Source organism: Thunnus albacares, chromosome 13, assembly GCF_914725855.1.
Source record: "Thunnus albacares chromosome 13, fThuAlb1.1, whole genome shotgun sequence".
Taxonomy (NCBI): Eukaryota; Metazoa; Chordata; class Actinopteri; order Scombriformes; family Scombridae; genus Thunnus; species Thunnus albacares.
Genome location: NC_058118.1, coordinates 11,385,242 through 11,400,291, shown reverse-complemented (window position 1 = coordinate 11,400,291; position 15,050 = coordinate 11,385,242). Strand labels below are relative to the sequence as shown.

At 42.3% G+C, this 15,050-nt stretch overlaps 1 protein-coding gene and 1 long non-coding RNA gene across 2 annotated transcripts; one reads left to right on the top strand and one right to left on the bottom strand.

The window, feature by feature from the left end:
• Positions 1–704: 704 nt before the first annotated feature.
• Positions 705–12,932, top strand: LOC122995175 (A disintegrin and metalloproteinase with thrombospondin motifs 15-like). Its single transcript, XM_044370207.1, has 8 exons — positions 705–2,425; positions 6,198–6,330; positions 6,469–6,636; positions 8,343–8,626; positions 8,738–8,915; positions 9,018–9,190; positions 10,154–10,329; positions 10,462–12,932. The coding sequence occupies exons 1-8, from the start codon at positions 1,490–1,492 to the stop codon at positions 11,252–11,254; spliced, it is 2,841 nt and encodes a 946-aa protein (XP_044226142.1). The 5' UTR covers positions 705–1,489; the 3' UTR covers positions 11,255–12,932.
• LOC122995177 lies at positions 7,175–8,415 on the bottom strand. Its single transcript, XR_006406749.1, has 2 exons — positions 8,325–8,415; positions 7,175–8,189 (listed from the first exon to the last, which is right to left on the bottom strand). It is a non-coding gene; the product is annotated as an uncharacterized LOC122995177 (long non-coding RNA).
• Positions 12,933–15,050: the final 2,118 nt, after the last annotated feature.

Sequence of the window (15,050 nt, the reverse complement as noted above, 5' to 3'; positions counted from 1 at the left end):
GACAGCACGTACGCAGGGGTCCTTAGCATAGCAACCGCCGTTGCGTTCGTGGCAACGAACTGAAAACTGAAAACAAAGCAGGGAGGCGGGTGGCTGGAGGAGAGCGACCTCATCTGAAGAGACAAGGGTGCCACTCCCTGGATGATCCAATAATCATTCTGCACAAAATGCGCACTACAATATCTGCCCATTGTTTTCTGTGCTTAAATCAAATGCCGATTGAGCCACCAGCTACACCCTACATGATTGTCACTTCATTCTCTTCCCATTATTTTTCTTTCTCCACCTCTCTGCCTCTCAACCTCTCCACGTCTCCATCTGTGTATCTGACGTGGAAGAAACTACAATTCAGAGCCTTGAGTATAAAATGGCCTATAGCTGTGTACATTTACACTATTAGTACAAGTCATGCATTCAAAATGTATAAAAGTCAAAGTACAAAAGTAGGTATCATCAGCACAACGTACTTAAAATATTAAAAGTATAAGCACTCATTATGCAGAATGACAACAGTCAGACCACCGCCCTGCACTCGTGTCATTGCTCTAAAGGATAAGCGGTCAACTAGGCAGTAATCAGACACAACTTGATCACGACTGGATCCCAGAAGGATCCCAGTTCTTTTAGTTGTCCACCAGATGTCGTAGGCGATTCACACAACAGATCTGACCTTGATATGAAAATTGATGATGAATCACAGTAACCTAGTATTCCTTTGTGGTACTTAAACTGTGTGAGAGATATCTTATTACAGTGACTTGTGTCATGATCACCTTATTTTAATATCTCTGTAATATTCATCGACCCACTGATGTTCCAGTTAATCCAATGTCTGGAAATTAAAGCATCATTCATTCCTAGAAATATACTATGATTAGAGAGGGAGGACATAGCCTATTTATACTGCTCTAGAGTGCTGCTCTTTATGTGAGATTAAAAGCATTTTTTTTAGTATTTTTAAAAACTATTCTCCACAATGTGGCCAAAATTGTCACCGTCGTGATGACTTCTTGGGAGTTATGCCGATTATGTGGAGTCATGCAGCTCACGAAGCTCTGGAAGTGGACGATTTAATAATTCATCACAGTGTGTTGGGACATGATGATGGGCCTGCTGTTTGCAAAATTTTTAAGTGGCCGCAGACAAAGTCTTGAGCTGAGACGCGCATCCAATGAGCGTCTCCAAAGACTGCCCCCTCCAAACGAGAGGTAGAGTTTCCATATTTTTACACATGACGAAAATGCATAAAGTCCACAGAAGGCAGCAGTCGACTCAGCACACACAGGTGGAGCATGGGAATGGGTCATGACCAGGAGGAGTTTGCACTGAGTGGACTTGTACGACCTGCATTGTTTTAAAGTCCTGCGCGTTGGATTATGCTCTTCATCTTGATCTGTGGCTCTCACCGCTTCTACTGATCTTGCAGATTAAAACATCGCTTGGTTTTCTCTGTTGGTCATTGCATTCTTTACTGGATGCAAACTTCGTCATGTTTATCAGAACAACTTTTCTCCTCTACTTTGTGGTGTCACTGTCAAAAGTTGTTCGCTGCATGGAAAGTGAACTTTGCTTCCCGATTATACTGGATAACCACCAGTATGACAGAGGGGATTCTGACAACGACGTGGATATCCTTAATGGAAAATGTGTCTTAAAAATACAAGCTTTCCAGCAGGAGTTAGTGATCGATTTACACCAAGACTCTAAATTCATTGCCCCTTCCATTTCTAACCAAGACGCATTCTGGCTCTCCAATACCGATGTGACCACTGACTTGAGCCGGTGTTTTTACTCCGGGTACGTGAATGGTGACCGCTATTCTTATGCTGCTTTGAGCCTCTGCAAAGGTTTACAAGGTGCATTTGGCTACCAAGGCTGGGAATATTTTATCAGCCCGGTGCAAAATGACACCAGAAGCGCAGAAAGTGCGCACGTCATCCGGCGCAGAACCAGCAACAACCTGAAGCTCAATTCAACCTCTAGGTGCGCAGTGGACAGCGACATAAGTCTCCAAGTTGCGCAATCGTTGGAGAAATACAAGCAACTAAAAGACTACAGCAATGTGACCGAAACGATGCTGAAGAGGATGGGGAGAGCCAAGAGGTTCGCTTCAATCCCCAGATACGTGGAGACGCTCATAGTGGCGGACGAGTCCATGGCGCTGTTCCATGGAGATGACCTCAAACACTACCTCTTGACACTGATGTCAGTGGCAGCGAGGCTCTATAAACACCCAAGTATTCTCAACTCCATCAGCATCGTAGTTGTTAAGATCGTGATTATATCCGAGGCGGACAAAGGACCCAAGGTGTCCGGGAACGCAGCCATGACGCTGCGGAACTTTTGCACCTGGCAAAAAAAGATGAACAAAAACAACGACAAGCATACAGACTACTGGGACACAGCAATCCTGTTCACCAGACAGGTAATTTTTTTATTTTATTTGAGGTGATACTACAGGGTCTTGGGTAGCAGCTATGGGTAGAATGCGCAATTACGCACAGAAATGCGTAAATCTGTTAATTTTCTTTCTGCAAATATTTTTTCATCTTGTAGTGACGACTGTGATGATTAGCCTATAATTATAACAATATTAACATCTTCCTGTGTACCTAAGGTATTTTTATATATGCTAAGACGGGAACCTGGTTAATGCTGTAGACTTTACATGACGGGCTCCCCCTCAAGCACTCCTGCTGTGTCAGTTAATTGGTTTGCTCTCAAAACATGCTCTCCACCTCTGGTGAACTCTGGGAACAGACGCTCAGTGAATATGCAGTCCATCAACACCATCACAGCTTTGACACTCAGGCTGGGGTCACACAGGAAATAACTTGAGCCGGAACAGAGAAATAGTCTTGATTGCTCTTCATGGATCCTTGGAGGATGATTTTATAGACTTGGAACCCACCTAAGATTTCTGCACTCCCAAATATTTGGCAGATGACACTGGGTCAGAGATGAAATCATTGCTCACATTGATGTGTAACCCACTTATGTATGATGAGCTGTCTGCCTTGTATAGTCTGGCCTGTTTGATTTAATTTGGATATATAAGACTCGGCAGCAGATACATGACATATAACCTATAACATTTGAATTACCTGTTGCTCAGTGAAATGGTCAACTGCAGATGCAATTACAGTCTCAAAGAGTTAAAGGTAACTTAATAAGGTGATAAATTACCTTTGGCCAAGGTCACTAACATGACACCATACATGATCGTATTATACCTCAAACAAGCGCCTGTTATACATGTTACTTTACCAAATGTAACGACAGTCAGCGCCCTCAGGGATGCGCTGGTCGGAAGTGTCTTATTTCTCTCAGCCGTTCCCATTCCTCCTCCAGCTGTGGGTTTTCCAGCCCTACCCACCACCTTGCCTGCTCCTCATTAAACAGGCCCCTGAAGGGGGAGATGGAGGGAGGGAGGGGTTGATGTAGGAGGGGTTCCTACATTCATGTTAGAGATGTCACATCCCTCCAATGTTTATACCTCACCTGCTCACTCCAAGTCTGAAACAAGCTGCTCCAGAGGGGCAGCTCTCCACAGCTGCAGTCAGCCTGCACGACTGCATCTTTACAACACATTCTTCACTCTGTCATACTCTTCCTCTCTCACTCATTAGAGTTTCTTTTTCGCTGTAAGACTCCTATGCACATACAGTATGCACTTCCTGTTTAAGTCATGGCACCTCACAGATTTTCCATATTTCAAATAAAAAAATCTTGGGTGTTTCCAGGTTTTGGGATCACAAGCTCTCTGTTTAAATGCTGTGGCCAGTCTACATGACCCCGTTCATAGTGAACTGAACCCTGCCTATAGACAGTGAGTCATGTGGCTGTAATCTGCTATATAAAGCAGAAATACAGGCGTCACTGTTTGAGTTAACATTATATTACACTGAATGAGTGACCTAAGCTACTTGGAGCAGCAAACTGTTACAAGTACTGTATTTCAACTGCACCAGAAGTGGTCCAACAAAGAAAATTTCTTGTCAGTGGATCTAACCTTTAAGTGTGAAAAACAGCTTCCTACTGATGGTAATTTAAACTAAACAAACAAAGAATGTAAATAATGTTTAAGAAGCTTCAGCACCTCATTTATCACCATCTGTCAAACAAAGCTTATAGTTAGATACAACAGTAATATATATGCTAGTGCATATGCCTGTAATGAACATCTCAGCTTTATTTATGAGTAAAGATACTAATGATTCTGTCACTTTACAAGTGTATACCAGAGTCCAACTAACATGGTCATGACATTGCATGTAAAAGTGCATTCTGCTCTTTATATTAGCAAAGGTAAAAAAAAAATAAATCAGAAAACAGTCCATCGTCTGTCGATTCATGACACGGTGACTCAAAATTAGTCAGTGGTATTGTTTTAGTTTACTGTGGTTTTGCATCCATTGTCTGCTGTTTACCAGCCCACAGTGTAATTTGTAGGTTTTATGAAGACCAACTCGGTGTTGTCCAGAGGCAACCGTGCATGTCTTTAAACTCTGTAGCCAGCATGATCACTGTGTAAAGTATGTAAGATTCCTCAATTCATTAAGTTACACAAAAAGTTCATTGTATGTGAACAGCCAGTCTCCAAAAGATTCAATCTTACTGTAAATCTGACAAATGTATATTTCTCCTTGGAGAGGGGGAGGTTGTACTTTACTTACATGATAGATAATGGGTTGACAAGGAAAAGAGAACACCCAAATATTTCCGCATTTCATAAACTCTGTCTGTGATCTTGCTGTATCAGACCTATTTTTCCAGTCCTTGCAGTCGAGAGTTTCGAAAGTAACTGGAACTCTGAGCAACATGATACTTAATATTGCAATCAAAGCACAAACTGATATAGGCCACGAGAGTTAAAGGACTGTAAATCTCTACACAAAGTGAAATAGAAATATTTCTTTACTGAGATAACATGCATATTGTCTTTAAATTGCAGTATGCAAAGATAGATGACAGATGTGGGAAGTAGGTCATAGCAGAGAACAAACTCATTGACATTGCTGTTTCTTCTCCCCTGTTCATCTCGCAGTTTTTAGTTTTTGCTCATAAATGGCCCAAACTTTGAGATGTCGCCTGCACACATGAGCACATCTGGACTAGATTTGCACTGGCCAACAATTGTGGTTTTGTGGTTCATTCTAGGAATGATTTGTCACAGTGCTCAAGGTCTTCACTTGGCACCGTGTTTTATGTGTACATTCACTGCAGCAGAGGATTGTGGGATTAAACCAGTGCTGTGCTTTATCTGTTATAGCTGACCAGCAGTGTTTTTCTGTGTTACTGGGTATGTAGAGACAGTGCTGTTTAGGGACCGGGCAGATGGGCGTTTCTCTGCGGTGGTTACTGCAGAAGTTGTCCCGTGATTAGGAGGCTCAGTCAACTGCTCCAAATGGATACTCACTAAGATTGGGGTTTAAAACTGTGCGGTGGAGAAATAGGTCATTTGGAAACTCTGCTCTGGCATGGAAATGTTATGATTGGGGACAGTTACATTACCTCATAGAAGAAGGTGTGCTCTAAACACTGTTGCCCACGAACAACACATAAAGACTGGGTGGTGGAAAGCCTTGCTTAACACTATTGAATCTTTTCCCAATCTCTGGAAAACAAATCTTACTGTAATAACAACAAGACAACTTAAAGGATCATTCCAGTTTATTGCAACTTTGGTCTTATTTTCATAGTTTAATAATAATAACATTCTACTCACCAAGTTTATTGCTGGGGTCTGGGAACATGGTGAAGTCAGAGCAAGAAACACAAGAAGTTAGACGATTGAACAAGTTTCAAACAAACCCTTAGGTTAGTTAAACATTTTCGGTAGAGAAAACAAAACCCAACAGTAAAATTATTATCCAACTTTATGTTGTAAACATCCATCACAGTTTACAGATTGACTTCCTGGTTCAATTTTGACCTACCGTACTCACCATGGCTGTGCACACAGTTTTCTCGTGCAATGAGTAATAATTATCAACATTTCTGGAGCACTTACTTTTGGTTTTTACCTCCAACTAAAGTGGTTTAATCTGGGGAAACCTTTGGTTTGTTTACAACCTGTTTTTTCCCCCGTTGGACTTATAAACTGGAATTATTCTTCAAGTTCCACGTTCTGCTGGCTTCGTCTTTAGCTCCGACCAGCTTAGATGCACTAATGTATGTTTTTTGTTGTTGTGCAGGACTTGTGTGGAGCCTCCACCTGTGACACTCTCGGTATGGCTGACGTTGGCACCATGTGTGACCCCAAGAGGAGCTGCTCTGTAATCGAAGACGACGGCCTGCCTTCAGCCTTCACCACAGCTCATGAGCTTGGTAAGTGGGCCTTGCCAGCACCATCCACCATTCAATACACATTAGATGATTCCCAGTCCCTGAGCGCATACAGTATGAACATTCACAGATAAACGTGCATTCGTGAAAGACACCTGACATCTCCTTCCCTCTCGACAGGACATGTGTTCAATATGCCGCACGACAATGTGAGGGCCTGTGAGGACGTGTTTGGGAAACTGCAGGATAACCACATGATGTCTCCCACGCTCATTCAGATCAACCGTACCAGCCCCTGGTCCCCCTGCAGTGCTGCCATCATCACTGAATTTCTGGATAGTGGGCATGGTGAGTTTCTGTGTCCCTTGACCCCTGTGTTTGACTGCAAACAGGCTCATAGTGTGTTTGAAGAAGTGTGAAGCCAAAGTTAAGACAGACACAAGCTGTTATTAAGTGACCATGAGGCGGCCCACTGCTCGTATTGGTTAGGCGTTGATCACAGACTCTTCTTTTGACATTTTCTGGTTTTCACTCAAGTCTTCTCGGTTAACAGCCTCTCGATTTCCAATATGACTACAATCATTTGAGGTAAATGCCAGTAAGAGCATGATTGAATTTCAGCGTTCATCTATGCTTCAAATGTGACATCCGCCTAACCTCCTATAGTACCATGCTCATAGAAAAGCCAAGCAAAAAGCCAAAAAGAAATTCATTTGGTTGAATGCAGATTGTCTGCCAAGTATGACAGACCACAGGACTTGGCCCCGGAGCAACGCTAAAGTTTTATTTTAAAACTCCCTCACATTTGTCCCAAATTAGAGGGTTTGTTCTGGGGAGAGTCACCACAGTGGTTTGGACAGTGAGGTGTATCTGCCTAGCATTTCCCTTGCAGGTTTACTTCAAATAGACCAACTTTTTTGCTTCTTCTATTTAGTGATGGTCTGAGAACAAAACAACATAAACTGGTTGGGAGCAAGATACAGTAGAACATTTTGACTTCACAGGGTGTGATTTCTATGTAACAGTGTTGTAACTTGGTTTCTCCTTGCTGTCTGCCATAAATCTAGACTTCAAAAAGCAGCGGAGAGGAAAAAAAAAACATGTTGCCACATGTTTGAGGCAGTTTTCATGCCGTGCTGCACCCAAAATTATTCATAACCTGTTCATTTCTCCTCACAATGCCAGCTATTGTTTTGAATGATCACTCTTTGGAGAGAGAGAGTAGGAAGGAAGAGGTGAGGTTCAGCTTATTCAGTCTAGAATGACTTGCTTATGCAGCATATTATTTAATCAGTGTGTTTCTTCTGCCAAATTTGCGGTGAAATGGGAGGAAACAAATTTGCCACCAGTTACAGCTCATTCGTTCACTCCCTCATTATCTCTTGTGAATTCACCACAACACAAATGGCATAATAAACAGTTCAAAGTAAGGGAACCCAGTTTTTCCCCCCTTCTTTTGGATGTGTAAATTCCCCATAAGGGTGAGAAATTGTGTTTGTCTTAGAGTGATAAAAACCTCCTCTTGGAACCCGTCTCATCCAATGACGTTGATCTTTCATGTTTCCAAGCACCTGCTCGTCAAACTCTTCCTGTCATTAGCCTGTTCCTGGAAAAGTTTCTGTGTCATTTATTGTAAATGGAGTTGATGCCTTCGACGGTGGCACTGTTTGCTAGCTGGATGTCATCTTGGTGGAGAGTTTAAAGCAATATTTTAAGCTCAAATCTAAGAGTTAGAGATTATTCTCATATAACTTTATCCCTGCAAGTCTTGCAACAAGGGTGGGATCAACATGAGAGGTTTTTAGGGGGATGTGATGGGGATGGGGGGCGCTCATGCTTGTGTGCATATGTCTGTGTGTGGTATGTGGTATACACTGCATCAAGCTGCACTTTCTGAAGCCCTATTTTCAAGGAGGAAAAAGGAAAATATTTCGGTGAAATGTTTAAAGCATCAGCTTTAATAAATGGATATAAGTGCTCTCAGCTGGTCCTAAAAGCAGAGATAACAGAGGTTATTGCTTCAGTGTGTTGTTTACCTAATCTTCCTCTTCTAGGGGAGTGTTTGCTCGACCAGCCTCCAAAACCGTTGGTCCTCCCTGATGTGCTGCCGGGAGCGTCCTACATGCTTGAACGTCAGTGTGAGCTCGCTTTCGGTGAAGGCTCCAAGCCCTGTCCCTTCCTGCAGCCGCCATGCGGTCGTCTATGGTGCACTGGAAAGTCCAACGGCCATCTGGTGTGTATGACCCGGCACTTCCCATGGGCAGATGGCACCCACTGCGGGGATGGACGGGTCTGTGACCGAGGGGTCTGCACTGACAAACAGGTCCAAAATGTGAAGGTAAGAGTCACACACGGACTGATATCAACATACACCTTAACTGGGATGTGATTAAGGTAGGTCTTTGTTGTTATACCTTTTGCAATATGCTGCTGGTTTGTGTATTTCCAGGTGGACGGCCGCTGGGGCAAGTGGGGCCCATTCGGTTCCTGCTCACGCACGTGTGGAGGCGGCGTCCAGCTGTCTAAAAGGGAGTGTAACAACCCAGTTCCGTCAAATGGGGGTAAATACTGCCAAGGGGTTCGGGTCAAATACCGCTCCTGCAACCTGAACCGCTGCCCTGACACAGGTAAGAGTTTCTCAAAAACAGATAACTATGTCCAATGACACTTTTCCCCCTGAAGCATTCCCACCTCTCACCCTCTGCACCCCCTCCCTCCTCTCTGCGCAGGTAAGACTTATCGTGAAGAGCAGTGTGAGAGCAGCGGCCTCAGTTTCAACAGTAACCGTATCGCCCCCTCGGTGGTGTGGGTACCAAAGTACTCTGGAGTGAGCACAGATGACAGGTGTAAACTCATCTGCAGGGCGAATGGCACGGGCTACTTCTACGTCCTGGCACCCAAGGTAAACAGCTACACCTCAAATGTGTTCCAATAAACCAGTGTAAAGACGATTACACAAAAATCTGAAAACACTAAGGTTAGATATTTCAGAATTTGAGATATGCGGCCAAGATAACAGTGATTTCATGTGAATATACGTATGTCAGCCAGCTGCCTTTGGTCTAAGCGAACAGACTGAAGGAAGGAATGAAGGAGAGGAGAGTTTATCTTTTTCAGATAGCAGGGTGTGGAGTGAGCTTGAGCAGCAGTGAGAGAGAGTTCACACTTCACTCCATCATACTGGCTGAGGAGGGGTAGATAAGAGCACTCAGGGGACACGTAGCTCTGAATCATAGAGCAGCTGGATATTTTAAACACTGAACCATAAAATAAATTTACAGTAAACTGTGCGTTTAGTTTAGTTTAAAGCTTGAGCTGGATTATTGAGTGGAAATGGTTGAATAACTCTCAGCTTTTAGCTATGATTCAATGTAGGATGGAAAAACGTCAGTGTGCTCACAACCACATTTCGCAAACTTATCAGCCACATACAGAGACGCAGTGTGAGGCTGATCTGGTTGACAGCCTTCCTGGTCATGTGTTAAGCTGAAGGTGAGGCTGAGAGGACCAAGGTGATGTTTGTGATAAGCTTGCACAAATATCCACTACAGAACATATAGTGTCTTACATCATCCTGGGACCTGTGTCTTTACTGTTTATTTTAATGTCTGTTAATGGTACATTTATGAGGGAGAATGTAGAGAAAAGGAAGGTGCGTGAGAACAGTTTCCAGTAGTAGTAAAATAATTACAGGAACTGAGTAAAAACAGCTATATAACAAGAAATAGCTTAATTTAATATTTGTGTGCAATCAGATTATTTCCTAAAAAGTATCTTAATGACCTGGAATAAAGTTTTAAATCAGAGTATGTTTGCTTCCTGTGACTTTTTACTTGGCTGACCTTAAAGTGTTTGTCCTTTCCAGGTCATAGATGGCACTCCATGCTCCCCGGACTCCACAGGTGTGTGTGTACAAGGAAAATGTATTAAGGCTGGCTGTGATGGAAAAATTGGCTCCAACAAGAAGTTTGATAAGTGTGGAATCTGCGGCGGTGATAACAAGGGCTGCAAGAAGGTGTCAGGACTATTTACAAAGCCTGTGTGAGTAAAATCCACATCATCATAGAAAATATTGCTTACATCTTCCTTTTTTCCTCCCATACACCAACATGATAGCATTATCAATTCAACCATTATGAGATCTCATTGATTGTAATATGTTTTGGCATGCAGGCACGGCTACAACTTTGTGGTCATGTTGCCAGTGGGCGCAGCCAACATAGACATCCGTCAGCGAGGCTACAAGGGAATGAGGAGTGATGACAACTATTTGGCCGTGAAGAACAGTGAGGGTCATTACCTGCTCAATGGGAACTACATTGTGTCGGCTGGGGAGAGGGACATCGCTGTAAAGGGCAGCCTGCTGCGCTATAGTGGCACAGCCGGCCTCTCCGAGACCTTGCAGGCTGTGAAGCCCTTGGGAGAAGTCCTCACTGTGGAGGTGCTGTGTGCGGGAAAGATGACGCCTCCTCGCATCCGTTACTCCTTCTACCACGCCCGTCAGACCAAGGAGGACAAGACTCTGAAGAAGGAGGATCGCATAAACTCCCACAACAGTGTTCTGGCTGAGGATAGTGTCAAGGAGAAGGGAGGTGACACCCTGAAGAAGTCTTACAGCAAGGAGGATCCTGTTCTTGGGAAATGGATATCCACGAACTGGGACCAGTGTTCGGTAACTTGCGGCAGTGGGATCCAGAGGAGGATGGTGCAGTGTCTGAGAGCAGACGGGAAGCCAGGGTTGGACTGTGATTCTTCACAAAGACCGCCGGCCACCAGGGCTTGTGGAGACCCATGTCCAGAGTGGCATATTGGGCAGTGGTCGCATTGCTCCAGAACCTGTGGGAAGGGCTTCAAGAGACGACCGCTGCAATGCAAAACCCAAACTGGGCATCTGCTCCCGAGGGACCACTGCACTGGCTTACGCAAACCACAGGAGCTGGACTTCTGTAACCTAAGGCCTTGCTAGTGACTAGAAGCTAAACAAACTAAATAAACTACAAATCTTTGTCATGTTTTAAATGGACTGAACTGAATCCTCCTGCAAGCATCACTCAAACACCATGTCTGTCAGGTGCAGATTTTTCCTCCTGCATCATGGGACACTTGCTTGGAAGAACAACAAGAATAAAAGAAGGAGAGTGAAAGCCGCAGGATGAATGCTGGAAGATATTTTTCCCCTGCTATTACTCTGACTTCAAAAGACATTATCCAGGTCAAACTCTGATGGCAAAACAAGCGATCAATCGAGTTTACCTTATGAGTCTGGAACCCATTTTGTGTCATAATAATTGAACTGTACAGGTTTTAGTTAAGCAGGTTAAGTTTTAGTTTGGTCTTGCAAATAGATCAGTGAAGGCTGCTGTCCTTCAATTTTTCAAAAAGGAAATAAGACAGGATTGACAACTTTCTATATATTGGACTAAAATGTAACGCCTGTCTGCTACACAACACATTATAGAGAAAAAGACAACCCAATGAAGAATAGTACGCTTTGTTGGCCATCTTTGACTTTTAAAGCCTTGGAATAGATTCAGAAATGAAATTATTTGTGTTGTTATACAGATGTAGCCTAGTTTTAAGATACTAGTTGGCCTCTGATGCATTTTTTGAATCAAATCCAAAGATATATTTTTGAATTTGTTGGTTTATAGTTGTTGCAAATCAAGGTTGATACAACATTGGGGAGATTTCACTGGAGATAGTAACAACCACTGTCATTTTGAACATCTTTACAACTAAAATGGGAAATAAATAATAATGATGCAGCCAGCCTTTCTCATCTTCATGGTACTAGGAAAAATCACCTGCACTGCAGACACTGATCTTCTGCAGACCTCACTCAGCACCAGTCATGGAAACAGTTTAAACTAGAATCTGAAGTCACACCAGTGGCTTTCGTAACAGATCTAACTAAGCAAATCAGGGCAGGAAACAAAGAGCAGCAGTTTGCTCCTTGTCAGCTGGTGTGGTCGCTAGCTCACAATGATTTCATCAGGCTGCATCCAACACTCCACTGCTCATCTGAGGTATGGGTTTAACCTGATATCACACACACACACACACACAATGCTCAGTTCTTGCTTTCTGTGTTCAACATGTTTGATTGCTTCCTTCATTTCCTCTATCATTTGACCACAACGATTGTCCTCTCAGTTCATAGTGTTCAGCCAGTTGTGAAGACTGTTAAGTCATGCCTGTCTGGCACAGTTATAGCAGATAATTTATTATCAATGAAACAATAAAGCGGAGGAGAAGAAAAAACTGGCAAGCTCTCTGTTATGCTGTACAGAATGTGTGTTTTCCTGGATCTCCTTGTTCATGGCCCCACAGCCTGAGCCAAGCTGTTCTTTCTACACACTCAATGAAATCCTGTAATCCATTATATTCTTGTTTTGTTTCTTAAAGGGGCCACATTGTCCAGTCCAACATCCAACTACAGGATGGATCCTGCATTAGTTGGATTATTATTTTTTATTTTTTAATCAGCTTTTGCACTTTGTACAGCAAAAGAAACCAATGACCTACATGGGCTGTACCGTATACTATGTATACATTTATTCAGCTCTGTGCAAAAATTTATGTAAATACTTTTTAAATCCTTTTTTTTTTTACACAGGCATTTGTAAGTGTCTTTGATTTCAGTATATTTATTCCAAAAATAAAGCCATTAATGAAAAATTATAACTGAAACTTTGCATTTTTTTCTGTTCTACAATTATTTGATGTCAATTGCAATCATTTAATTTCATTTGACACCTAAGAGACTAAAGTCTTTCTAACATACACATTTATGAAGGGATGCCCTTTTCTTTTTTTGCATAGAATCCTTAAGAATCAAGCATTTCTAAGCTTTCTAAATATAAGACATCCACATTGGTCCATGACCTACCCTAGAAAAGAAGTCTTTCTTCAGCTGGAGTGAAGCGTACTTTTTCCTCAAGAGGGTTACTGAAGAAGAGAACTTGCGGAATCCATGCTGAGCAAACTTATGGCAAGGGTCAGCATTAAAATTAAACAGAAGAAAGAGAGGAATCAAACCAAGTATGTACTATAAACATGTGCCAGTACTATGTTTGAGTTCTCTGCTTATTCTCTGTGAAATATCCACATTAATTATCAGCTCTCACATCTGCAGCTACAGTAAGGGCAAAGGGGAGATGGGTGGCCAGCATGCCTTGTAGCATTTCACTGTAGCCTATAAATTCCACTTTGCCATGGATTTGTTTCACGGTCAACATTTCACACATGCAACTACAGATATTTTCCAATGGTTGTGCAGTGATGTGGACTTCCTCTCTGTGTCTGTGACCAGTCCAAGAATGCAGCTGTGTGTGAGAAGGTGGAAATTTTGAATTGTGCGATTTGGACACAATGACTTATGCATGTCTGAGCACTTTGAGAAAAAGGCCAGTGTCTAGCACAGGAGGTCTTGTTTCAGACATTTTTTAAACTTTTTGTGAAGGAAGCGATATGTCAAAAAAGGCCGACTAGTCTGACCTGGATAAGAGCAGATAGAAGAAAACCTGGAGGAGAGCCAGTGGAAATATTTATTTATTCCCCTAGTTGCCTCATTCCTGGGTTTACAGTCATATCTAGTTGCTGGTTTGATGGCTGTAATTGTGCCAGACTCCTTATCAAAAAGAATGCTTTTGGTTTGGAAAAATAAATCTCATACATCAGGAGGCCCATGTTATATTTGAACTTAATACTATGGGGATTAATGATCTCAATCTCTAAAACTGTGGGCAATTTATAGAATACACACTCTCATCGGAGTGATACTGACCTAGAGGAAGAGAAGATTTACAGCATGAATCCTCCAGTGTAGGAGGAAAAGGAGAGATAATGACAGAGAGTCTATCACATGACTGAAAATCACAAGTTGGACCCTAGCCATTGGTCCTTTTCAGATAGTTCTAGTTTGATATAATTTGGGCCTTGTTTTTGTAGTTTTAGTCATAGTAATAGTCATTCCTATCTAATAATAACATTATTAATTGCTGAGGTTGATGAACAACACTGAAAAGGTTAGAAAAACTCGTTTGAGAGAGAAAACAAAGGTGAACTGTAAAATTATTGACCAAGCTGTCCTTTGTAAACAACCATCATAATTTACAGACAGACTTCTTGGTCCATCTTTGCCATCCTTACTGTAATTATGTTTGTGCAGTTTTCCTGTGCAATGAAAGATTATCACAGACATTTTGGTGTTACCTCCTGGTTTAAATAACTCTGGGTAAACTAGTGGCTTGTTTACAACTCATTTGATCATGTAACTGCTCATGTTTTTTGCCCAGTCAGACATTTGTAGTGATGTCACAGTGTTCACAGACCTCGGCAGTGACTTTAGTGAGTACAACATTGCCATATTTGATAGAAATGATAGCCAAAACTACAAAAGTAAGGCTCATGTTTTAATACTTGTACAATAATGTCCTTCAGTAAATCACTGACACACTAACTGGTCCTGCATACAAAACAACCCTTACAATTAAACAAATATGCAGAGGCTTTGCTTGCAATCATTTTATTTTATGTCTGCAAACAATAAGTCATTTCACTCAACACTGCTGCAAGGGCTTGGCCACCAGTGCATCATTGCATTTCCTGTTTAAAAAACAACTAATTCCTGACTACAAATTCTTTTGCTCCCTTTTTATGGTTCCACTACCAAGGAAAGACTTACCCTTAATTAGTAAAACCATTATACACTGGTGAAGAGCTGAGAGCTTCTGGAGGTAATTAGGGTGAGGAGCCCAGTG